Source organism: Mirounga leonina, unplaced genomic scaffold (assembly GCF_011800145.1).
Source record: "Mirounga leonina isolate KUSES-001 unplaced genomic scaffold, KU_Mleo_1.0 Mir_201, whole genome shotgun sequence".
NCBI lineage: Eukaryota > Metazoa > Chordata > Mammalia > Carnivora > Phocidae > Mirounga > Mirounga leonina.
The window spans coordinates 26,864,914-26,892,445 of NW_023270504.1; the positions used below are offsets into that span (position 1 = coordinate 26,864,914).

Here is a 27,532-nt window from a genome sequence, read left to right on the forward strand (position 1 = left end):
AGCTATTACTTTTTTAAAGATTTTATTTATTTGGAGAGAGAGAGAGAGAGACAGCAAGCATGAGTGGGGGAGGGGGAGCGAGAGAGAATCCCAAGCAGACTCTTGGCTGAGTGCAAGCCCAATGCAAGACCATGACCTGAGCCGAAATCAGGAGTTGGATTCTTAACCCAATGAGCCACGCAGGTGCCCCCAAACTTACTTTAAATAACACAGAGGAAACAGGTCCATCAGGCTGGTGCCAGATGATTAATCAGTGATAGCAGTACCTAATACAGGGTAGGCTCTTAATAAATGTTTACTGTTGAACTGCACCATATAGAGCACCTTAATACCTTGTAACTGAATACATGTTTTTAAGAAGGGGATGCAGTGGGGTAGGTGAGGTGGTATACAACAGTATACAAATATACACAGAAAAAAATGTACAATAGCAATAAGCAAATGCTCACTTTTTTTTTAAAGATTTTATTTATTTGAGAGAGAGAGAAAGAGAGAGACACAGAGCACGAGCAGGGGGGAGGGTCAGACTCCCCACTGAGCAAGGAGCCCGACACAGAGCTCGAGCCCAGGACCCTGGGACCATGACCTGAGCCAAAGGCAGACACTTAATGACTGAGCCACCCAGGTGCCCCTGCAAATGCTCACTTTAATCATTTTTCTAAATTCCTTATTTTCACATTAACATAGATGTTTCTATAAACCAAAAAAAACTGAACCAATAATATTATATGTTTTAATGGTTAACATGATGAGCAAGAAAAAGAGAGAGACTTTGAGGAGGAGGGAGGAGCAGAGATGAAGGGAGAGGGAGTGGAGAGAATCTCGAGAGATTCTGTGCTCAGCATGGAGCTCAAACCCACAACTCCGAGATCATGACCTGAGCCGAAACCAAGAGTCAGACACTTAACCAACTGAGGCACCCAGGCGCCCCTAATGGTTAACATGATTTGAAGAGTTTTTATTAAAAAGTGATCAGGAGCTGGTTGAAATTCTCACCATAAAATGTGAAATATCTACAACTATTTTTATTCATAACAAATTCACATTAAGCTTCCTGAAAAGCTGTATTATCTAATATCATAATAGGGATGACGAAGTACTTGACAGCCACCCTCTAATCACTGGCCTCACAAAGTGATTATTCTAAGAAACAGCTCCCCCCCACCCTTATACTTACAACAAAAAGACTAACTTTTTTTTTTTTTTTTTTTGCAAAACATTCATTTAATCGTGAAATGTAGACAATCAGAAATAGATGGATGTAATGGTATCAAGGAAAAGAGCATATCAAGACTCTTCCACTTTTATTAAAGGTTTTGGCAATGAGAGCTTCATAAAATCTCATGAAATTCTATTTGCTATATAATAAACATCTATTTCTGAGTAGGAGACATATGCCATATTATAGTAACCATTTTAATGTGTAAAATAATTCTGAATTCTTACTGTAAAAATATTTGGCTAAAATATGAAACATCTTTGCAGTAAAACTGACAACAAAACCTAAGTTAAGATTTCAGAAATGTCTCCTGGAAAAAATGGGCATGTTTCCTTTTGCTAGATAAAGCCACAACAGTGAAAGTTAAGGTGCCATAAATCAGACAAAGCTGGAAAGCAACATCATCTTCTTAGAACAGTATGCAACATGGACTTCCTCCCAAACAGACAACTACTTAATGACAATGACTTACTACACACAGGAAAAAGAGAACACGTTCTTCAGAAGGAAATGACATCACAAAATAATTCTTATAAACAATCCTCTTCTTGAAGTCTTGAACAGCTTCAGAGAACATCATCACAAAATAGGTAGAGGCAATTCACATAACCTTAAAGGATTCCTTTATATTATGATGCCCTCCTTAAATAGAAACACACTTCAAATATAAACACACTTGTAAAATTCTGATTCTCTTAATCAAACATTTGTTTACCACCACACTCAGCTGCTAGCAGCGCTTGGATGCAAAGGTTTAACTCGTGCTAATCTGGACAAGCCAAGGCGGAGACTCTGACTTGGAGACTTAACAGACACCCCTGCCGGGGGGCTCTTCCTCCTGCTGCAGCCGCTGCTTCCAGATTCCGCTGAAAGAAAGCATAGCACCTGCTGCTGGCGATGTTTGAAATCTCTTAACAAAGATCAACTTCTAAGACAGAAGATGCAAAAAGAAAAGCAGGTGCGGATTACTGCGGTATGTAAGTTCTATCAAGCCATAAACAAGATCAAAAGAATGAACAGTATTAAAGGGCAGAAAGAATACAGTACTGCCTATTTTCAAACATGTTCAGAAGGCAAGTTAATGGCACCAAAACTTTAAGCACAAAAGCTGAAACAGGTAAGTTGGGAGCAAGTAACATTGGTTTTAAAGGCATGAAGAACTGCATGCGGTTATAATTTCTAAAGGAGCAGAAAAATCCAATGCATTTTTTGAAAATGCTGCAATTTTTACAAATACTCCTTGAATCTATTTTTTCAAATATTAAATTATTGTAAACATGACAAATATTCTTTTTATTTATTTATACTAGTTTATTTAAGTGACATTATATGGTATTTGTCCTTCTCTGATTGGGGGTGGGAGTGGATGGGTGAAATAGATAAGGGGGATAAAGGGGTTGAGACATAAAAACTTCCAGTTATGAAATAAATAAGTCACGGAGATGAAAAGTCCAGCATAGGGAATATAGTCAATAATATTGTAATAACGTTGTATGGGGACAGATGGTGACTATGCTTATCATGGTGAGCACTTAGTAGTGTGTGGAACTGTTGAATCAATATGTGCCTGATATTTTACAAGATGAAGTAATTAAGAGACATTAAGTAATCATGCAGTTTCAGACTGCCATCTTTTTTTAATAATGCTTTTTATTTATATTTCAAGTTTTATTTAAATTCTAGTAACACATAATGTAATATTAGTTTCAGGAGCAGAATTGAGTGGATTCATCACTTACATATAACACCCAGTGCTCCTCACAACAAATGCCCTCCTTGATGCCCAACACCCATTACTCCATCCCCCTACCCATCTCCCTTCCAGCAACCCTCAGTTTGTTCTCTATAGGTAAGAGTCTCTTATGGTATGCCTTCCTCTTTTTTTTGCTTCCCCGATGTTCTTCTGTTTTGTTTCTTAAATTCCACATATGAGTGAGATCATATGGTATTTGTCTTTCCCTCACTGACTTATTTTGTTTAGCATAATACCCTCTAGTTCCATCCAAATGGCAAGATTTCATTCTTTTGGATGGTTGAGTAATATTCCATTGTATATATATACCACATCTTCTTTAACCATTCATCAGTTGATGGGTATCTGGGCTCTTTCTGTAATTTGGCTATTGTGGATAGTGCTGCTATAAACATCAGGGAGCAATACAAAAATACTGACTCAGACTGAAATCTGTCTATTAATACCTAGTTATCAGGGGGTGACCACTGTGGACCAATCAAGAAATGTCAGTGAAAAGAAGTAAACCAAACCTGAGTAGATTTGAAATGACTTAGAGAAGGAGAAGGGACAAATGAGGAGAGACATACCAGAGGGAGGAAAGTGGACAGAGAGAGGCTCTGACAGAAGACGACACACATTGTGTTTAAGGAAGAAAAACGGTATCAATCTCCCTGGACTAGAGGGTTCATGTGGTTGGGTGAGAGGAAGCAGATAAAGGACTAGTTAGGAAGCCACAGGTGCTTTGGGGCATGAAATGAACAGGGCCTGGACTAGGTTTTTGGTAATGTCAAGATAAGTGAAGGTCAAAGAATTCTTAAAGGATCAGTGAGGCTTGGCTGTGGAGCAAAAACAAAGGAAGAAAAGTCAAGTCTGCGAGGGCATTTGTTAAATGCTGGAAGCCCTGTGTACAGGTCCCGAGGTTTCAGTCAGACTGTGACCAGCGGGTCTTGAGCAAACCAATTTGTTGCCAAAAATAAATATCAGGAATGTTAAATGTTAACACTCTTTGACACTGTAATTCCACCACTAGGAATTTGTCCTAAGAAAATAATCAAGGATGTGCCCACAGATTTCTAAAATAAGGACGTTTGTGCTTATTGCAACCTTATTTATGACACTGAGAAAATAAGAAACAATCTAGATGCTCAGTATAAGCATGTAAGTATAAGGGAATGACATATGATGAATAAATGCAGCAATTAAAAACCTTGGTTTTGAAGAGTACGTAATAATATGGTGTTAACACTTACAACTAGGGAAAAACATCTGCCAGTGATAATTTTCCAGGCCCCTGCCCTTGATCAATAAATATGCCATACCTGGCGGGATCCACTTAGGTTTTCTGCTTTCAGCTGAAGGGCTGCGTATTTGTAATGATTTCCTAGTGGCCTCTGAAGAAAGAGAAACCTTTTTTGGTGAAGGCTGAGATTCTGATTTCACAGCAGCTGGAACAGAGTCTCCTGAAGTCACTTTAAAAAAAATATATATATAGAGAGAGAGAGAAAGTAATGAGCACTGGGTGTTATATACAACTGATGAATCACTGAACTCTACCTCCAAAACTAGTAATATACTCTATGTTAATTAACTGAATTTAAATAAAATTTTAAAAAAATATACATAGAAAAGGTTTTTCACAGAGGAAGATTAAGTCTAGCACATAGGTGTAAAAATTATAAACTTACATAATCTTATAAAAATTAAAAAGGCAATATCATAAATTTGGAAAATTCTTATTATACACAAACATTCACTGAGAGCCTAAGAATAGCCATTTTTACGAGCATTTGTAGGCAAGGCACTGTGGTAAGCATTCCACACACACTACCTTTAACTCTCAGAGCAACTCTGATACAGATATTGCTATCCACACTATCAGATAAGGAAACAGGCTAAGCAATCTGCCTATAGTCTGATAGCTGATAAGTACCTGAGCCAGGATTAGGAACCAGGTCCAAAGTCTATACCTGTAGCCATGACATAACAGTGTCTCATCAGTACATGTCAATGAGACAATATATTAGGCTCTAGGGTTACAAAGAGTATAGCTCATGGATCTTGTTCCCAAGGAACCTAGACTCTAATAGAGTTCAGTCACTAGACTAGTAAAATGCTCAGGTCGTGATCTCAGGGTCTGGGGTTAAGCCCTGCGTCGGGCTCCCTGCTCAGTGGGGAGCCTACTTCTCCCTTTCCCTCTGCTGCTCCCCCAGCTTGTGCTCTTGCTCTCTCAAATAAATAAATGAAATCTTTAAAAAAAAAAAAAAAAAAGGAAGGAAAGAAAACCAAAGAAGCCCAAAACATGTGGCAAGAGGGATCTCAAATCAAAGACTAAGTCAAGATTGAAAGCAAGAAATGAGAATCATGCAAACTTCCCTGTTCGTTGTCTGGAAAAAATGTGGTCCAGTGGCTAGAGCTTGGGTTCTAAATGGACAAACCTGGGTGCAAATTCCAGCAGCTCACATAATTAGTTGGAAGAATTCCAATAAATTCTTTAATCTGAGCCTCAGTTTTCTCACCGTAAAATGCAGGTGACCCTAGCTGTCTCAGAGGGGGGCCGTCAGTGCTGCAGGAGGGAAATTCTAGTAAGAGGTCCACAGGAGGTGGGGCTCAGAACTCTCAGCTGCTTTTCTCCCTTCCCCACCACCCCCTTCCTTCTGTGTATCTTAGCTAGAAGTGAACACTGGCAAAATGTTAGGGAAAACAAAGGCAGAGAGAAGAAAAACACATTAAATAAACCAAATACATTCCCTTTATAAAATTAAGTGTTTTGGACTAGGCTTACCCAAAGTATCACATTTGGATTTAGGTTTCTTCTCCTTCTTTTCAACTGGGGATTTTCCCTTCACTTCTTTCTTCTTAATTTCTTTCACTTTATTTTTTCCCATAGTGAAGTCTTCATCATCGTCTTCACTCTCATTAAAATCAGAGTCATCCTCAGACTCTTCACCTAAAACAGAGGATTACATACTTGATCTTTGTTCTAAAAAGTGAGGCTTCCGTGTATACCTGAAACTAATATAACATTGTATGTCAATTTACTTCGATTTTAAAACAAAGTGAGGTTTCTATTGCCTCAACTTTACAGCCTTTGCACTCGATTCTTGGGCACCTCGTGCTATGCTATGCCACTGCAGGACTGAGCATGGTTGCCTGGGTTTGAATCCTGGCCCCTCTGCTTACACTTTGTGTGACCTCAGACAGGCCGCTTACCTCACTGTGCTTAAGTTTCCTATGTATAAAATGAGGATAGTCATAAAGCCTACATGAGAGGGTTGTTGTGCAGATTAAAGGAGTTAATATAGGTAAAGGATTTAGAATAACATGTGGCCAAGAGCAAGCAAAACAGAACTGTTTGCTCTTACTATTATTATCATTATAATTTCCCATCAGTAATCTTTACTTCCAATTTTTCCAATTTAACTTAGTAACTTTAAAAGAATAGTAGGGCATAATATTAGCAACTCCTTCAAAACAAGGACCTTGATGGTAATAATAACAGTATACTTTCCTTTAATCACATAAACTTCAACATTCTAGAATAGAAACCCATTGGGAATCGAGAAGAGACTAACCATACCACAACATATTAACTGATAACCCTATGTATGATTTCATTTGGGACACACCTTTCATTTCCCACAAGCTCTTCTCTGTATTATATGAGACGATACAAGCTAGTGAGGTGATATGTTAAGTAGCTACAGCTGCTCTGGAAATCAACATATTTCACACAGCTGGAACAAATAATCCTAAAATTTGTATGGAACCAGAAAAGACCCCGAATAGCCAAAGGAATGTTGAAAAAGAAAAGCAAAGCTGGTGGCCTCACAATTCCGGACTTCCAGCTCTATTACAAAGCAGTCATCATCAAGACAGTATGGTACTGGCACAAAAACAGACACATAGATCAATGGAACAGAACAGAGAGCCCAGAAATGGACCCTCAACTCTATGGTCAACTAATCTTTGACAAAGGAGGAAAGAATATCCAATGGCAAAAAGACAGTCTCTTCAACAAATGGTGTTGGGAAAACAAGAGAGCAACATGCAGAAGAATGAAACTGGACCATTGCCTTACACCACACACACAAATAGACTCAAAATGGTTGAAAGACCTAAATGTGAGACAGGAATCCATCAAAATCCTAGAGGAGAACACAGGCAGCAACCTCTGTGACCTCGGCCACAGCAACTTCTTGCTAGACACGTCTCCAAAGGCAAGGGAAACAGAAGCAAAAATGAACTATTGGGACTTCATCAAGATAAAAAGCTTCTGCACAGCAAAGGAAACAGTCAACAAAACAAAGAGGCAACCCACAGAATGGGAGAAGATATTTGCAAATATCTTATCAGATAAAAGGCTAGTATCCAAGATCTATAAAGAACTTAGTAAATACCCAAAAAAGAAATAATCCAGTCAAGAAATGGGCAGAAGGCATGAACAGACACTTCTCCAAAGACACACAAATAGCCAACAGACACATGAAAAAATGCTCACCATCATTCATCATCAGGGAAATACAAATCAAAACCACAATGAGATACCACCTCACACCAATCAGAATGGCTAAAATTAACAAGTCAGGAAACAACAAATGTTGGCAAGGATGCAGAGAAAAGTGAACCCTCTTACACTGCTGGTGGGAATGCAAGCTGGTACACTCACTCTGGAAAACAGTATGGAGGTTCCCCAGCTATTGCACTATTAGGTATTTATCCAAAGGATACAAACATAGTGACCTGAAGGGGTACCTGCATCCCAATGTTTATGGCAGCAATGTCCACAATGGCCAAACTATGGAAAGAGCCCAGATGTCCACTGACAGATGGATGGATAAAGAAGATGTGGAATATTACTCAGCCACCAAAAAAAAAAAGAAAGAAAGAAATCTTGCCATTTGCAACGATGTGGATGGAATTAGAGGGTATTAAGCTAAGCAAAATAAGTCAATCAGAGAATGACAATTATCATATGGTGTTACTCATATGTGGAATTTAAGAAACAAAAAACAGGCTCATAGAGGAAGGGAGGAAAAAATAAAACAGACAAAATCAGAGACAGAAATAAACCATGAGAGACTCTTAACTAGGAAATAAACTGAGGGTTGCTGGAGGGGAGGTGGGTGGGAGGATGGGGTATCTGAGTGATGGGCATTAAGGAGGGCACATGATGTAATGAGCAGGGGTGTTATTATATAAGACTGATGAATCACTGACCTCTACCTCTGAAACTAATAACACAGTATATGTTAATTAATTGAATTTAATAAATTAAATTTAATTTTAAAAAAGAATATCTGATAGTTAAGCAATGATTCTTCTGTTTTGGGAAAGGCCAGGGGAGGGGAGTCAGAAAGCCATGTCTTATAACTAATAAATTCTGAATACTAAGTGTAAGTAAGGAGTAGTACTATATTCATAAAAACTTTACATTTTTTTATATTATAAAACAGTACATGCTTTTTGCAGGAAATATAGAGCACACCAAAGAAATATCAACGCAAAAGAAAATCCACTCTTAATCTCGCCACTCAGAGATAACCACTGTTATGCTCAGTGTATATAATATTTACCTATCTGTAGGAAATAATAAATTTTATATAAAAAATACATAAACATTTCCAAGCATACACAATAGACAATAATAAACTACCACTCAGACTCAATATTCATCAATATTTTTCTACATTTGTTTCATCTCTCTCTTGTCTTCTCTTCCCCTTCCTCCTTGGAGTATTTTAAAATAAATCCAAGGCATCAGCTCATTACACTCCTAGATACTTCAGAGTACGTCTCTAAAAAACCTGGGCTTTTTTTTTTTTAAACACAGCAATGTCATTATCATATCTTATAGTATCAACAACAGTTTCTTGGCATCACCTTCTATCCAGTCATTATTAATCAAGTAGGGGAGTTTCTCCAAAATTTCAAAATATAGACTCTTGGAGGACAAAACTTCCTATGTATCCAACAGTTTTGGTAGTGCATATATTCTTTTCTTGGCTTGAGGATAAATGGTAGGAGCTGACTAAACTCTATTTATCAAACTTTTCTAAAGATGGGGTCCAAGTGATCATCATCAGTCAACAAAGAAAGTAGTTTAAATAATTTGGTGGTGGGAAGACAGAGCTCCCAGAATCCCAAGTCATTAACACACCATATTGGCAAATCTGGAAGGCCCAAACAATGGGGTTATGGATTCTGTGAATCTTCAAATGTCCTTAAGAATTCTTAAGTCTTGGGGCGCCTGGGTGGCTCAGTCGTTAAGCGTCTGCCTTCAGCTCAGGTCATGATTCCAGGGTCCTGGGATCGAGCCCCACGTCGGACTCCCTGCTCCGCGGGAAGCCTGCTTCTCCCTCTCACACTCCCCTTGCTTGTGTTCCCTCTCTTGCTGTCTCTCTCTCTGTCAAATAAATAAATAAAATCTTTAAAAAAAAAAGAATTCTTAAGTCTTGGGCACCTGGGTGGCTCAGTTGGTTAAGCGACTGCCTTCGGCTCAGGTCATGATCCTGGAGTCCCAGGATCGAGTCCCGCATCGGGCTCCCTGCTCGGCAGGGAGTCTGCTTCTCCCTCTGACCCTCCTCCCTCTCATGCTCTCTGTATCTCATTCTCTCTCTCTCAAATAAATAAATAAAATCTTTAAAAAAAAAAAAAAGAATTCTTAAGTCTTATGTTCTCAGTGAGGGGGAGGAGCAAGATGGCAGAGGAGTAGGAGACCTAAATTTCGTCTGGTCCCAGGAATTCAGCTAGATAGGGATCAAACCATTCTGAACACCTATGAACACAACAGGAGATCGAAGAAAAGAATAGCAGCAATTCTGTGAACAGAACAGCGACCACTTTCTGGAAGGTCTCTTTGGATTTGTTTAGTGTATATTTTTCTGGGGTCATTGTTACCCTGTTAGCATTTTGTTCTCTTATTCATCTATTCTCCTCTGGACAAAATGACAAGACGGAAAAAATCACATCAAAAAAAAGAACAAGAGGCAGGATCAACTGCCAGGGACCTAGTCAATACGGATATTATTAAGATGCCAGAACTAGAGTTCAGAATGATGATTTTAAAGGTACTAGCTGGGCTTGAAAAAAGCATGGAAGATATTAGAGAAACTCTTTCTGGAGAAATGATAGAACTAAAATCTAACCAAGTCGAAATCAAAAAGGCTATTAATGAGGTGCAATAAAAAATGGAGGCTCTAACTGCTAGGATAAATGAGGCAGAAGAGAGAATCAGTGATATACAAGAACAAATGATGGAAAATAAAGAAGCTGAGAAAAAGAGAGATAAACAACTACTGGATCATGAGGGCAGAATTCGAGGGATACGTGATACCATAAGACAAAATGATACTATAAGACAAAACAATATTAGAATAATTGGGATCCCAGAAGAAGAAGAAAGAGAGAGAGGGGCAGAAGGTATATTGGAGCAAATTATAGCAGAGAACTTCCCTAATTTGGGGAAGGAAACAGGCATCAAAATCCAGGAAGCACAGAGAACCCCTCTCAAAATCAATAAAAATAGGCCAACACCTCAACATCTAATAGTAGAACTTATGAGTCTCAGAAACAAAGAGAAAATCCTGAAAGCAGCTCGGGAGGAGAGATCTGTAACCTACAATGGTAGAAACATTAGATTGGCAACAGACCTATGCACAGAGACCTGGCAGGCCAGAAGGACTGGCATGATATATTCAGAGCACTAAATGAGAAAAATATGCAGCCAAGAATACTATCTCCAGCTAGGCTGTCATTGAAAATAGAACGAGATAAAAAGCTTCCAGGACAAACAAAAACTAAAGGAATTTGCAAACACGAAACCAGCCCTACAAGAAATATTGAAAGGGGTCCTCTAAGCAAAGAGAGAGCCTAAAAGTAACACAGACCACAAAGGAACACAGACAACAGTAATAGTCACCTTACAGGCAATACAATGGCACTAAATTCATATCTTTCAAAAGTTATCCTGAATGTAAATGGGCTAAATGCCCCAATCAAAAGACACAGGCTATCAGATTGGATAAAAAAACAAGACCCATCAATATGTTGTCTGCAAGAGACTCATTTTAGACCCAAAGACACCCCCAGATTGAAAGCGAGGGGGTGGAAAAGCATTTACCATGCTAATGGACACCAAAAGAAAGCTGGGGTGGCAATCCTTATATCAGACAAATTAGATTTTAAACCAAAGACTGTAATAAGAGATGAGGAAGGCACTATATCCTACTTAAAGGGTCTATCCAACAAGAAGATCTAACAATTGTAAATATCTATGCCCCTAACATGGGAGCAGCCAATTATGTAAGCCAATTAATAACAAAATCAAAGAAACACATTGACAAAAATACAATAATAGTGGGGGACTTTAACACCCCCCTCACTGAAATGGACAGATCATCTAAGCAAAACATCAACAAGGAAATACTTTTTTTTTTTAAGATTTTTTTTTTTATTTATTTATTTGAGAGAGAGAATGAGATAGAGAGCATGAGAGGAGGGAGGTTCAGAGAGAGAAGCAGACTCCCTGCCGAGCAGGGAGCCTGATGCGGGACTCGATCCTGGGACTCCAGGATCATGACCTGAGCCGAAGGCAGTCGCTTAACCAACTGAGCCACCCAGGCACCCGGAAATAAAGACTTTAAATGACACACTGGACCAAATGGACTTCACAGACATATTCAGAACATTCCATCCCAAAGCCACGGAATACACATTCTTCTCTAGTGCCCATGGAACATTCTCCAGAATCAATCACATCCTAGGTCACAAATCAGGTCTCAACCGGTACCAAAAGATTGGGATCATTCCCTGCCTATTTTCAGACCACAATGCTTTGAAACTAGAACTCAATCACGAGAGGAAAGTCGGAAAGAACTCAAATACATGGAGGCTGAAGAGCATCCTACTAAAGAATGAATGGGTCAACCAGGAAATTAAAGAAGAATTAAAAAAATTCATGGAAGCCAATGAAAATGAAAACACAACTGTTCAAAATCTTTGGGATGCAGCAAAGGCAGTCCTAAGAGGCAAGTATATAGCAATACAAGCCTTTCTCAAGAAACAAGAAAGGTCTCAAGTACACAACCTAACCCTACACCTAAAGGAGCTGGAGAAAGAACAGCAAATAAAGCCTAAACCCAGCAGAAGAAGAGAAATAATAAAGATGAGAGCAGAAATCAATGAAATAGAAACCGAAAGAACAGTAGAACAGATCAACGAAACTAAGAGCTGGTTCTTTGAAAGAATTAACAAGATTGATAAACCCCTGGCCAGACTTATCAAAAAGAAAAGAGAAATGACCCAAATCAACAAAATCATGAATGAAAGAGGACAGATCACAACCAACACCAAAGAAATGCAAACAATTATAAGAACATATTATGAGCAACTCTATGCCAGCAAATTAGATAACCTGGAAGAAATGGATGCATTCCTAGAGATGTATCAACTACCAAAACTGAACCAGGAAGAAACAGAAAACCTGAACAGACCTATAAACACTAAGGAAATTGAAGCAGTCATCCAAAATCTCCCAACAAACAAAAGCCCAGGGCCAGATGGCTTCCCAGGGGAATTCGACCAAACATTTAAAAAAGAATTAATACCTATTCTTCTGAACTGTTTCAAAAAATAGAAATGGAAGGAAAACTTCCAAACTCGTTTTATGAGGCCACCATTACCTTGATCCCAAAACCAGACAAAGACCCCATCAAAAAGGAGAATTACCGACCAATATCCTTTATATACATGGATGCAAAAATTCTTACCAAAATACTAGCCAATAGGATCCAACAGTACATTAAAAGGATTATTCACCACGACCAAGTGGGATTTATCCCTGGGCTGCAAGGTTGGTTCAACATCAGCAAATCAATCAACGTGATACAATACATTAACAAAACAAAGAACAAGACTCATATGAGCTTCTCAATAGATGCAGAAAAAGCATTTGACAAAGTACAGCATCCTTTCTTGATCAAAACTCTTCAGAGTATAGGGATAGAGGGTACATAACTCAATATCATAAAAGCCATCTATGAAAAACCCACAGCAAATATCATTCTCAATGGGGAAAACCTGAGAGCTTTCCCCCTAAGGTCAGGAATGCAGCAGGGATGTCCACTATCACCACTGCTATTCAACATAGTATTAAAAGTCCTAGCCACAGCAGTCAGACAACAAAAAGAAATAAAAGGCATCAAATCGGCAAAGAAGTCAAACTCTCACTCTTTGCAGATGATATGATACTTTATGTGGAAAACCCAAAAGACTCCACCCCAAAACTGCTAGAACTCATACAGGAATTCAGTGAAGTAGCAGGATATAAAATCAATGCACAGAAATCAGTGGCATTCCTATACACCAACAACAAGACAGAAGAAAGAGAAATTAAGGACTCGATCCCATTTACAATTGCACCCAAAACCATAAGATACCTAGGAATAAATCTAACCAAAGAGGCAAAGAATCGGTACTCAGAAAACTATAAAATACTCATGAAAGAAATTGAAGAAGACACAAAGAAATAGAAAAACGTTCCATGCTCATGGATTGGAAGAACAAATATTGTAAAGATGTCAATGCTACCTAGAGCAATCTACACATTCAATGCAATCCCCATCAAAATACCATCCACTTTTTTCAAAGAAATGGAACAAATAATCCTAAAATTTGTATGGAACCAGAAAAGACCCCGAATAGCCAGAGGCATGTTGAAAAAGAAAAGCAAAGCTGGTGGCATCACAATTCCGGACTTCCAGCTCTATTACAAAGCTGTCATCATCAAGACAGTATGTTACTGGCACAAAAACAGACACAGAGATCAATGGAACAGAACAGAGAGCCCAGAAATGGACTGTCAACTCTATGGTCAACTCATCTTCGACAAAGCAGGAAAGAATGTCCAATGGCAAAAAGACAGTCTCTTCAACAAATGGTGTTGGGTGTTGGTGATTAACATAACTTAATAAAAAAAAAGAGAAAAAAAAAAAAGTCTTATGTTCTCTCCAATTTTCATTTTTCTTTCTCTACCGAAGGTCACAATGATCCTTCTTCTCATCTAGGGTGAATCAGTACAGGGCTAGAGTTCTGACATGTCACCTAAAGAAAAGGATCCTGCTCCAAAATAACTTCAGGTTTTCTGAAATGATACCAGTTACACATTCAAGTGCAATAGACAATCACTCTGAGGGAACTGGAGAGTTGTCAGTCATCGCTGGCTTAGAGTGAAAGAAAATACACTGATTGCATTGCTCCTTAAAATACACTAAACATGAAGAGGAACAGGTTTATCTTTCAACTTAAAGGTAAAGCAGGCTTGGCTGGAATAGCTTAAGGAGGTTTACACGGCCAGAAGACAGTATAAAGCTTTTGCATGCTCCAGCAGGGGACAGAAAAAGAGAGACAAGGAGAAAATTCTGTCTAAAGCTTAGTTTGTGTATCCACGGCACAGGCCAGTGGGCAGTTCTCACCACAGCTAATGAGCCAGCTCCCTCTAACAGAAGGACTGCTTCCCAGGGTGGACCACATGGCATTTTATAGGGAGAAGAGCCATACTTGTAGTGTGGTGGAAACCATAATAATGTAACAGGGGAAAAAAACCAAACCAGCTCTCAAAGAGCTGGAGAAGTAGCCGTCATTTTAGTCCACAAATGATGCTAGATAGGGGATACTTCTTAGAACCTAAGAATGTACATATACTACTATATAAACAATTTGCATTATTTTCTCCCAGTGTCCTAACCAGTCTCAGATCCGAGGATTCAGACATTCCATTTATTGGCAAGTCACTGTTACCACAACAGCTTCCTGTAGTGACTACTGTCTTAGTTATAATGATAATGACCCTCATCATCAGAGTTCACAGTAAAATCACCATTTGACAAGCACATTTCCCCCCAAACAGCTAACAGGTCTTGAATCCATCCAAAGGAAGTGAGAATAATTTTCAGTTAGAAATATTTTTTGCAGTCCTCACATCCAGCATAACTTCAGAAGCACATATTTCAATAAATGTTTTCTTTCCTATTTTCAGTGTTTTCTATATCCTAAATCACCATTCAACTGTACAGAATTTGAAAATAAATCTATTCCTCTTTCAGAACTGTGGCTCATATTTCATCTCAAAAATATTTGTTTATGCAAAATTGAATAAGAAAATCCACCTGGAACCAAACCAGTTACTTTTTTTATTTTTATTTTTTTAAAGATTTTATTTATTTGACAGAGAGAGCACAAGCAGAGGGAGAGAGAGGGAGAAGCAGGCTCCCTGCTGAGCAAGGAGCCCGAAACCAGTTACTTTTAAAAAATGACTATTTCCTTCTTTTAAAAAAATTTCTAATTGTGGTAAAAAAAAAAAAAAAAAAAAAAAAAAAACCACTAACATAAAATTTACTATCTTAATCCTTTTTACGTGTGGAGTTCAGTAGTGTTGAACATATTCACATTGTTGTGCAACAGAACTCTGGAACCTTTTCATCTTGCAAAATTGAAACTGTACCCATTCAACAATTCCCATTCCTGCCTCTCCCCAGTCTCTGCTAACCACCATTCTACTTTGTTTCTATGAATTTGACTATTTTAGATACCTTCTAAGTGGAATCACACAGTATTTGTCTTCTGTGCCTGGCTTATTTCACTTAGCATAAAGTCCTTAAGGTCCATCCAAACTGTAGCACATGACAGGATTTCCTTCCTTTTCAAGGCTGAATATCCCACTGTACATGAGACCACATGGTGTTTATCCATTAATCCGCTGATTGGCATTTGGGTTGTTTCCATCTCTTAGCTATTGTGAAGAATGCTGCTATAAATATGGGTGTGCAAATATCTGAGACCCTGCTTTCAATTCTTCTGGGATATATACCCAGGAGTGGGATTGCTAGATAATATGATACATCTATTTTAAATTTTTTGAGGACCTGTGGTCCTGTTTTCCACAGCGGAAATGCCACTACCAGCGCACAAGGGTTCTAATTTCTCCACATCTTCACCAACACTTGTTATTTTCTGTTTTTTGACATCCTAATGGGTGTGAGATGACAGCACATTGTGACTCTGATTTGTATTTCCCTAATGATACTGATACTGGGCATCTTTTCATATGTTTTTCGGCCATTTGTATATTATCTTTAGAGATTTTAACTACTTTTAAAGGCATACAGGCGACTTTTAAGTCACTATCCAAATTACAATTTCAATAAAAACTTATTTTTATAAAAGGATTCAAGACTATCTGAAGTTAGAATGTAAATAACACAATATTATTCTTTTTAAATCTCTATCATACCTGAAACATAACCCATATAAACCCAGCCAACAAAGCAAGTGATTTCACTTCCACATAGAAAGCAAACATTTGAAACATTACTAAAGATAAATTCATTTCATTGACATGCTGAGTAGACTTGCTATCTATAACTTTAAAATTGTTTATGGATTTTTCTGACAAGCGTGCATCAGATAATGATAAGGACATTCTAGAAGTGCTACGATCATCACCCCTGAAAGACACTTAAACTGACAAGGGGTTATTTTTATCATTTGGGGCTTTTTTGTATTCAGTAAACTTCAGTTGGAAAACATTCAGCCTGTGCTTTCCTATACTATTTCTTCAGGGTGTTTTCTTTCACTGGCTCCTGTTCTGGTGCTCTGCTTATGTCTGTGTTTCTCCAAGTAGGACCCCTAGACCACCTGCTTTGGCATGACCTGGATCATGTAAAACGGCAGGGACTGGTTCAAAAGGCAGATTTCTGGCCTCTACCCTGCCTTTCTCTTCTTCACGGCTCTTCTATGATGACACTGGACACATTCTACATTTCATTACTGTCTGTGTCCCCTTGCTTGAATTCAAGCTCCTTAAGGGAGCTCTGGTATTTTTTTTTGTTGTTGTTGTTCACTGCTGTATAACTAAGTGTCTAGAATATAATGCACAGATACTCAAATATTTACAGAATGCTGATGAACAAAACCATTTGTCAAGAGCATGTTAAAATCTGTCAAACTATATCATCTGATTTGGCACAAATTTATGGATTTATTCACTTTAAATTTTAATTAATATATTATGATGCTCTGTCAAGGTCACTATGCTTCCCATCTGCCCTAATTTCTGAATGAGTCTGAAAACATGTCACAATAAGATACAGGTTTCATACACTTCAATCCCAAACTATGTCATGAATTTCCACTATCTACAGAAAAAGTCTACATTTCTCAGAGTGGGTCTGAGGCCCTCCACGATCTTGTGCCAGCCTGCCTCTTTAGCCTCTTCTACAACATTCTCTCCTGCAGGCTCACTGACTTCTTGTATGTGTCCTTGTCTATTCCACTGTTTATGCCTTTCTGTCAGCCAGGAAAGCTATTTTATTTACCCTGTCATTTTGCCTAAATGCTACTCATTTTTCAAGCCACAGCTTAAAGGTCACCTCCACATAAAGCTTTCTCCCCAAATGGCAGAGCTGAATTTAACTGTCCTGTGTGTTCCTCAAGTTTGCATATACCAAACACTTAGCACAGTGCTTTGTATGCATTAATGGTCCCTAAGAACTTTTCATTGAATTTCCATGGGCTTAATTTTGAGGTGGGCTATAACTCACCAGTTGCAGAGTCTGGTTCAGAGTCATTAGCACTATCACCATCACTACCGTCCAAAAGAATCTTCCTCTGTTGTACCACAGATTTTGATGCTGCTTTTCTTTTCCCTTGAGCACCGTGAAAATCATCTTCCTCGGTAATCTTATCCAAATCTTCAGGAGAGGCGTAAAAATCAACGGAAAACTTTTGTGACAGGTAATATTGCAAGAGCTGCAGAACAGACTTCTATCACATCTGTTTTTTTGTTTTTGTTTTTGTTTTTGTTTTAATTTTATTTATTTATTCATGAGAGACAGAGAGAGAGAGAGAGAGAGAGAGAGAGAGGCAGAGGGAGAAGCAGGCTCCCAAGGAGCAGGGAGCCTGATGTGGGACTCGATCCCAGGACCCTGGGATCATGACCTGAGCCAAAGGCAGACGCTTAACCATCTGAGCCACCCAGGCGCCCCACATCTGTTGTTTTTATTTGCCCCGCTTCATCCCTTCACTGCTTCTGAGAGACCACAGAGTCCAACCTGGGTCAATCCCAGTACCTCAGGCTCCTGACAAAAGAGTCCAGTTTAAGGATAAGCGTGAGACTCAACTGAGGAGTCCTTCCCCAAGAAACGGTAAAAACTGGAGCTGGGAAGATGCAGCCCCTTTCTTCAGCGGTTGAGCTACTGGCTAGGAGCCGGGGGTCATCATGACCCTCCCCCAGGGAAGAAAAGAAAAATGGGTCTGCAGTAAAAGGGAAGAAAACTAAAACACAAAGAAACAAAGGAGAAGTGGTAAAGGGAACCTTGACAAATTTAAATATCTTGGTTCTAGCTACCGTGTCAGGTATTTAAATCAAAGTCAGAAAAACAGCAATGTTGACAGAGAAAGTAAATATTATTATTAATATCAAAACTTACCTAAATAATCACTGGCTACACTGCAATTGGAGATATGGGGAGCCTTATTTATTGTTCCGGTTTCGCTGCTGCCACATTTTTCGGTGCCTAAAGACAAGGAAGAAGGAAAAAGATAGAGGCACCTTAATCAGCCAAGGGGCAGAAATAGGAAAATTGGTGCTCCAATGTAAAAGCAACCAGATACAGATGAATGATCCAAACTCAGAGCACAATGATTTACCTTGGAAAGGTTAGCATATGGTTAGGAGTTTGGGCTCTGAAATCACACAGATTTAGACTTCAGTTGAAATTCAGGCTCTATCATTTACATTGGCTATATGGCCACAGGAAAGTTGCTTATCCTCTCTAAGACTTAATGTCTTCATATATCATATGGAGATAAAAAATAGTGTGTGGAATAATTGGGTTTATTGTGGGGGATTAAATGTCGATCACATATAGGAATTGCTTATTGTAGTGCCCAGCACATAGGAAACAGTCAATAAATATTAACTATCATTTCCATGTAAGCTGATACATGCTCTTACTAACAAAGCCTCTTCAATCATTATAATAATCTTAAAATGATTTAAAGTATTTCAAGAGGACTTTAAGTCATAATAATTGGTACTATTAAATCCCATTGCTATAAAGGGCATTCATCTATGAGAAGTGGTACTTCCAAGGAAATCCTGCTATGTCTTCTACCCTCTCTTACTGGAGAGAGATGAATTTCATTTTCTCAATTTTTGGATATAAGATAATTCTCTTTTTACATTTCTTTCATTTCCTGATTACTAAATGGCTCCCTAATCAACAGTGTCTCATTCATTTCCAAATAGGAGGCAATACTGATTTAAACATCTATACCCCTAAATAAGCTAATAAGTTAAAAATATCCTCCAACACAAGTTAAGCCAAAACAATTTCATCCAAAAAGTATTTTAACAGTTTGAATATCTTTTCCAGGAATAATGATTTCTGCCTCTCCAGAATATCAATATTGCCATCTGCTGCAGAGTTGCCAGAAAAATCGGAGAAAAACCAGAGAAATCCACAAGTCACACATCTTTTATGTCCACTGAGCTCGCTAACCAAACTAGTATCTTTAACCTGTAAATAATAAAAACTACCACTACCAGGTCATGTTTAAAGGATTTGAATTTTGAGAGAAAACAGGTGGATTGTTAGGATTGTATAGACCAATTCATTTGATCAAGAAATTAAATTTCCACTGTAAACAAAAATGTAGCTTGAACATCCAAGCTCAAAGTCCACGACCACAAGTTTACATTAAGTGTTAAGCAGAGATATGTGTGTGTGTGGGGGGGGAACGTAGACTTATGCAGCAGAATAAACAACCAAATCTAATTGTGCCCTCTGCAAATTGTTCCACTTGTTGTCCATAGTATTAAAATTTTACTCTTTCCTCTGTGAAGGCTCATCCAGAGAAATGATGACAAAAACACAAGGTTATAAAGATAAATATATGGAAAATAAAGTTACTTTTATCTTGAGCCTCTTCCATATCAATGGTGACTGTTGAAAGTTCCTTCACTGATAAAGCTAGTGCGACTTCTAAGTCCCGCTGGTAGAGCTTGTCATCTAAAGCCATCCTAAGGTGGACACACAAACAAAAATCAGTTTTTAAAAATACCAATCTCAACCAAACAGCAAAATCTGTGATTTTCCTAAATTACTATTTAAGAGCTGCCAACTCACAAAAATGTTTTTAAACGGTAATCATGATCATAATTGATTTTACTAACAACACTGCTAATATGTAGTAATGTCATGTTACATCTAGCACAAGAAACTGAAAAGAGCAGCAAGCACCATTGTTAAGTACTGTTTCCTTTCTGTGTAATGTCAGTCCTTACTACCAACTCCAAGCAGCTGCTCAACCTAGAATAAAGATGTGGCTCAACAACCCACTTAGAAATCTTCTTTGACCTCACTCACACCTCCCTAGACAAGTATTATAGCTCTTATATTAAACTGGTTTTTAACATCTGTTCCTCCCAATCTCAACTTTAACAAATATGTCACCAAGTACTTACTGTGTATGAGGCACACACTAGATAGAATACTAAAAGTACCCTCAAGGAATCTGCAATTAATGAGGGTAGGGAAATAAGACATACTAATAATTATACTATATATGCAGATTATTATTATTATTATCTCCTATTCAAGGTAGTCAAAAGTGCTATGGTAAGAAAAGAAATCAAAGATTTTTTTAAAAAAGGTTATATAAGGACAAAATACTGAGATGCACCTTGAGGGATTATTTTCTAAAAACAAGTTTTATTGAGATATAATTTACATAGCATAAAACTCACCCTTTTAAAGTGTACAATTCAGCAGTCTATAGTATATTCAGAGTCGAGAAACCATCACTGCTATCTAATTTCAGAATATTTTCATCACCCCAAAAAGAAACCCTATATCCATTAGTAGTCACTCCCTGCTTACCCCTCCCCAGCACCTGGCAACCACTAATCTACTTTCTGTTTCTATGGACTCACCTGTTCCAGACATTTCATATCAATGGAATCATATACGTGGACTTTTATGTTTGGCTTCTTTTGCTCAGCATGTTTTCAAGGTTCATCCATGTTGTAGCATATATCAGGACTTCTTTTTATTGCTGAATGATAGTCCAGTGTATGGACAGACCATATTTTATTTATCCATTCACCAGTTGGTAGACATTTGGATTGCTTCCATTTTTTGGCTATTATGAATGATGCTATGAACCTTCATGTCCAAGTTTTTGTATGGCTATATGTTTTCATTTCTCCTGGGTATATACCTAGGCTGGGTTATAAAATAACTCTGTGTTTAACATTTGGAGGAACTGCTAACTCTGCTTTCCAATGTGGCTGCACCATTTTACATCCCCAGCAACAATGTGTCAGAGTTCCAATTGCTCCACATCCTCTCACTGGCTATTGTCTGTCTTTTTGATTATGGCCATCCCAACGGGTGTGGGTGTGAAGTACCGTCTCACCACAGTATTGATTTGCACTTCCCTGATGGCTAAGACTGTCAAGCATCTTTTATGTGCTTATTAGCCATTTGTAGATCTTCTTTGGAGAAATGTCTACTCAAATCCTTTGTCCATTTTGTAAATTGGGTTATTAGTCTTTTATTGTTGAGTTGTAAGAGTTCTTTATATATTCTGAATACAAATCCCTCATCAATTATATGATTGGGAAATATTCTCTCCCATTTGTAGGTTATTTTTTCACTGTATTTAAAATGCAGTACAAGGAGCTCGAAAACAAAAATGAAAAAAGAGAAAAAAGTAAAGAGCAGGACATGGGGTAAATTTCTCTGTTAATGAACTCTTCTCATACTCGCAGCAGTGAACCGTATCATACCCCATGTTCCATTTGTTAATACTCCCATCTGCGTTGGTGGTATAGTGGTGAGCATAGCTGCCTTCCATTTGTTAATACTCCCCTTCTGCCCATCTCCTCTCCATACTACAGGTTTGGGGCCTCTCGGGACTTCCTTCTCTCATTCTCTCTTCTCTCTTGGTACTAACTAATGGAAATCCTATAGTCTACAAACTATAGGACCTTCTCAGTGCTGGACAAGTCTCAACAATATAAAGAGAAAACATCTTTTACCTACAGGAAAATAACATGGTTTTAATTTTTAGAAGACTATCCTTACAAATGTAATTTTTAACAAAGTAGTCTTATAAGACTTGAGGACTTTAGAGACAGGTACAGAGTCCTATCAAAGTAAGCTGTAACTCCTAAACTTTGTAATTATGATTATCTTAATACTTAAATGAGTATTTCCTTACATGTTTGTGAATTTCTTTTTTAAGGCAGAAAGTCACAAGAGGATTAATGGTACATCCCTGTTCTCTTACACCCACTAAATAAAATAATACCTAGGACTCTGCTCAAGTAATAATTTAAACCAAGAGTTCAAATCTGTCCCTCTCTTAAATTAACACATCTAATGTATATTTACTATATGTCTTACCTCTCACCTTTTTTTAGGGGTTTTCTCTTGTTGTGAGATATCTTCTTTCTGGAGATTCTTCAGTTTAGGTTTCCTTGTTTCTAGTTTTAACTCCTTTGGTGTTGTTCTGGGTTTCTTATTTAAAGGTGCAGTTGCAGAAACAAAGTCATCTATTTATGTGTGAATCAAAAATAAAAGAATCTATGACATTGCTTTTCATAAGTAAGAAATAAAAACATTTTCTGAGCAGTTGAAATTCATTACAGTGTGTGTTCAAGTTTTAAACATTAAGAAAATTGTTTAACTGCCACAATGTAAAAAATGTGGTTGGCATATTATTTTTCTTTATTCTCACTCATGCTTTTCAACTTTGTCGTAGTGGCCTTTATTTATGAAATTATCAGTCTAGCAAAAACTGATACAGTTCCGGTGACACTCAACATAAAACTGCTGCTATAGCTTTTATACTCATGCGTGACACACGCGTGAATAACTTCCGGGCACATGTAGTCTTAATTGCAGCTTTAGTATTAATACATGTTGTCTCTTTAGAGATTCCCAGAGTAGGAATATGATAACTCGTGGCTTGTCCCCCAACTCCACTCCATAATGTCTAGAACACAACTGGCAATTTATAAAAATCTACTGACCTACTGATAATAGTAATAAAAAGCTACAAGTTAGAGTCTCTACAATTTTCTCCCAAGTTTTAGACACACTTATGGTTGAGCCCAATGCAAAAAACAGGTTCCTTCAAACCTCAGGATTACAAAACATTTGACTCACAGAAAGCTCTGGTGGTCTGAGAAGTACAGAACCTACTTCGAAGTATAATGTAATCTAACTAAATGTTTCTCACACTTTCTGACCAAAATCCCCTTAATAGCAGAGACAAAAAAATACATAACCCAATAGGGTATAGCTTACTCCTAGCCTTTCTTCGAGGTCTTTTTTTTTTCTCCTAAGTTTTTATTTAAATTCCTGCTAGTTAACATACAGTGTAATGTGTACTAGAATTTAGTGATTCAACACTTATAATCAACACCCAGCGCGCATCACAAGTGGTGCCCTCCTTAATCCCCATCACCTATTTCCCCCGTCCCCCCCCCCCACTCAGCCCCGCTCTGGTAACCATCAGTTTGTTCTCTATAGTTAAGAGTCTATTTCTTGGGGTGCCTGGGTGGCTCAGTCATTAAGCGTCTGCCTTCGGCTCAGGTCATGATCCCAGGGTCCTGGGATCGAGTCCCGCATCAGGCTCCCTGCTCTGCAGGAAGCCTGCTTCTCCCTCTCCCACTCCCTCTGCTTGTGTTCCCTCTCTCGCTGTGTCTCTGTCAAATAAATAAATAAAATTTAAAAAAAAAAAGTCTATTTCTTGGTTTGCCTCTCTTCCCCCCACCATGTTCATTTGTTTTGTTTTTAAAATTCCACATGAGTGAGATCATATGGTATTTCTTTCTCTGATGTATTTCACTTAGCATAATACACTTTAGCTCTATCCATGTCATTGCAAATGTAAGATTTCATTCTTCTTTATGGCTGAGTAATATATGATCCAGCAATTGCACTAGTAGGTATTTACCCAAAGGATACAAAAATACTAATTTGAAGGGATACACACACCCTGATGTTTATACCAGCATTATTTACAATAGCCAAATTATGGAAAGAGCCCGAATGTCCACTGACCGATGAATGGATAAAGAAGATGTGGTATATAAAATCTTGTTTTATTGTACAATTAATGGGCATTTCACATTATATTCTGTAACACATTTGTGTTTCAAAAGACAATGTGTTTCTTCTTAAGGAGAGGGATAGGAGGAGACAAATCCCACTATGAGAAACAAGAACCTAGAATAGTTTAGATCTAAAGAGCCATTTCACCTGGCCCTGTTCATTTATCACTTACCCACATAATTCTTATCAGTGTAATTATCAGCATAATCATCCCAAATGCTTAGAAGGTAATTTTTGCAGCCCTAGCTCATATACAATTGAGCAATATGTTCAATGTTAGAATTCTATATGTCATATAAATTCTGAGAAAATAGATTTCCAAATTTTTAAAGCAAAAATATGAATCTCCACTTACCATCACTGTCAGAATTCTCAAACTGTGAATAATTGACTGGTTTCTTATGCCTATGACCAAGAGAGAAATTTTTTAATTACACAAATACCAATTTCCCACCTCCAATCCTTAAGACCATTAACAGTCTTGAGTAAAGGAAAATGTGTTTCGATTCTCTTAAGAATACTTAAACTTGAAACACAAGTTAGATTTTACAGTTGGAACTTAGCATTAGCTGAAGTAATTACAACTATACTTGATATACCTGATAAGGAAAAAATGAATTCAGATGAACCCTCAAAGTAAAAATAATCAATATCATTAACATAATTTACATACTGTGTAATTGCTGTGAGGTGCTTATAAGTTCCTGTTATACGTATTCTTTTGTTTTATGTGCTCATTCTGTCTTCTTATTTGATTAAAAACTTGACACTGAAAGCTATTTTCTCTCTTTTTTTAATCTCCCCACAATACTAAATAATGTTCTTTATGCACTGGACAGCGAAACAATGGTGAGTGACTTTGTACCTGCCACCTGAAACAAATCTTTTACTACTTTAGAGAGCCATTAGAAGAAAGTGATATTCAAAGTGGAAAAAATAAACTCACTTTCTTCCCCCTTCCTCTAGGCACTAAATGAAATGGCATTGTGGTTTTCTTTTCTACCTTTTGCCAAATACCCAAGTGTGAATAACCTAGTAGGCCAGTTGTTCTTTCAAGTAAAATGATGTTCTATGGAAAAGAAGTCAGTTCAGCTCCCAACTCAATCTCATAAGTGCTTTCCCTGAAGACAAACACTGTAGAAGTAGTTTATGTGTATATACGTAACTCTTATTACTCTCCTAATCTTTGGAGCTAAAGATTTTGAAAGCTGAATAAAATACAAAAACCCCTTTACAAACTCTGAAGACTGAATAATAGTAAAATATAATAAAACCTCTTAAAAAAATAAGTATGCTCAACAGTTGAGCTATAATGAATATGAGAATTCTTACTGCTTCATCAAACACATTCTTAAGTGAAACTGGCATTTTCTCTTTTTTTTTTTTTGTACTGAGTGTGCAGCAGTAAAGAATACAAAGATACTCGTGCAGTTCAGTGCCACTGCCTTGATTTGTGCTGAGCTTCCAGCAGTTATGCCACCATTGCAGTGCAGATGACAGAACAATGAATAAAGCGAGCAATGTCTCAGGATGACTATGAAAATAGTTTTGACCTGAGAAGGTTTCAGGGAACCATAGGGGTCTGTAGCTGGTACTTTGACAACTGCTATTCCAGACAAGGGGATTATGTCTTTGCTACTTGGGTGTTTAAAATTCATTTCAGACTTCATGTGCTCAAAATGGAACTCCTGATCCCCCACACCTCCTGAACCTGTTCCCTTTCCTAGTCTTCCCCACCTTGGTTAGTACAAAGATCATCCATTCAAGTAGCTCAGGCCAGAAATACTGTGAAATCATCCTTGATTCTTTTCTCCCCCTACCTCTACATCCACTTCATCCGCAAATTCTGTCAGCAGTATCTCCAAAATATATCCCAAATTCATCTGTCCCATTCCATGTCCACTGGTAACACCCCACTCCAAACCACTATCCAATGATATAGCAGTTTCCCTGTTCCCATTCTGGTCACCCCATCTTACATTCTTTCTCCAACAGAAGCCAGTGAACTTTATAAAACCAAAATTAGATTTCCTTGACCTACTTAAAACTCTCCATTGGCTTCCCATTGTACGTAGAATAAAATTCAAACTCCTTTTAAAGCCTACAAGGTCCTACCTACTCTGGCCCCTGCCTATTTCTCTGACCTAACCCCCTACAATTCTCCCCACTGCTTGCTAATGCTACAGCTTTAGTGGCCTTCTTTCTGCTCCTCGAACATAGTCAAGCTCAGGGCCTTGGCTCTTGTCCCCCTCTACCTGGAGTGTCCCAGATTTTCACTGGCTAGCTCCTTCTCATCATTCATATCTCTAATCATGTATTATCTCTGCAGAGAGGCACATCCTAACTACACTATTTAAAATAAGATTTTCCTCCTTCTCACTCTCCATCACTTCGCAGTATTTATTTGTGGCCCCCTAACCTTACCCCTTGACTTGAATGTAACCTCCCACAATTAGTACAGTATACAGGTAACTTTCTAAATGAATGGCTGACTCTAGGCCTCCATAGCACTCCACTGTGGTTAGGTAGGGGAACAGTTTCAAAGAGTATAATGGAAAGCACAGAGGATCTGGAGCCAGATGATTTAGGTTTGAGTGTTATCCTGCCACTCACTAGCTGTGTGACTCACCTAAATTGGCCTAGGAGTTTCAATCGATAAAAACAGGGATACCTAAACTGTTATATCAAAGAACTACAGTGATGAAAAAACGAAATAACATGCAAGTAGGAGCTCGGTGAAATGTAAAGCGCTGTTCGAACGCTTACACAACCAGGGCTTCTTTGAATGGGGTCGGTAAAAGAATCCGCAATTGCTGCGAAGGGGGGGCAAACAGAAGGGAAAAGCTAGCATGCTAAGATACGTCTGCGGATTGGGTGACTCTCAGTGGAGACTGGAGAGCGTCCCAGAAACCGTCCATCCCACCCCACCTTCGCTACCCTCCGTCCTATTCGGCCCTTCCCCCTCAATCGGATGTAGACGAAGTTGCCTACAGCGTCTTCCTGCCTCTTCTCCCCATCCCCGGCGCTGTCGCGAACTACTCACCTCACAGGCCGCACCATGGCCCCCTCCAATGCTGAAAATTCGCAGCTTTCAAGTTCTTGCTGGCAGCAGCGGCAGTTTCAATTCCCGCCCAAAACCAGACACAGGAGCTCTCCGCCCCCTACCACCAGCCCTCCAATGATTACCAGCCATCCTTGCAGCTGCGCATGCGCTCTGAGAAGGCCTAAGTGCTCACGCCGTTCCCAAGGCATTGCCCTTCCGCATCCGGTCTACCAAAGCTGAGTTTGTGCTTTGCCTTTGCACTTTCGCTACGACAGTGGATTCCTTTTTTTTTTTTTTTTTTTGCGCCTTCTCTGAAATTCACAGTAACAGTATAAATACACCTTATTACA

General features: G+C 38.4%; 1 protein-coding gene across 2 annotated transcripts; it reads right to left on the bottom strand.

Moving 5' to 3' along the window:
• Positions 1 to 896: 896 nt before the first annotated feature.
• Positions 897 to 27,350, bottom strand: RAD51AP1 (RAD51 associated protein 1). 2 transcript variants are annotated; one of them, XM_035028429.1, is made up of 9 exons: positions 27,183 to 27,350; positions 24,495 to 24,544; positions 22,431 to 22,572; positions 19,925 to 20,034; positions 18,440 to 18,526; positions 17,552 to 17,701; positions 5,737 to 5,901; positions 4,274 to 4,423; positions 897 to 2,085 (listed from the first exon to the last, which is right to left on the bottom strand). In XM_035028429.1, exons 1-9 carry the CDS (start codon positions 27,197 to 27,199, stop codon positions 1,943 to 1,945), a joined length of 1,014 nt encoding a protein of 337 aa, XP_034884320.1. In that variant the 5' UTR covers positions 27,200 to 27,350; the 3' UTR covers positions 897 to 1,942. The 2 variants fall into 2 exon arrangements, with proteins under 2 accessions (XP_034884320.1, XP_034884321.1); XM_035028430.1 differs by having other exon boundaries at positions 897 to 2,147.
• Between the last annotated feature and the right edge of the window lie 182 nt (positions 27,351 to 27,532).

What these genes read in the sequence shown, in the direction of transcription:
- RAD51AP1 (XM_035028429.1), bottom strand. An exon ending in GAGAAAACCCCTAAAAAAAG is followed by an intron (nt 20,035 to 22,430) that starts GTGAGAGGTAAG and finishes TGTCCACCTTAG; the next exon opens with GATGGCTTTAGATGACAAGC. An exon ending in GGAAGAGGCTCAAGATAAAA is followed by an intron (nt 18,527 to 19,924) that starts GTAACTTTATTT and finishes CCTTGTCTTTAG; the next exon opens with GCACCGAAAAATGTGGCAGC.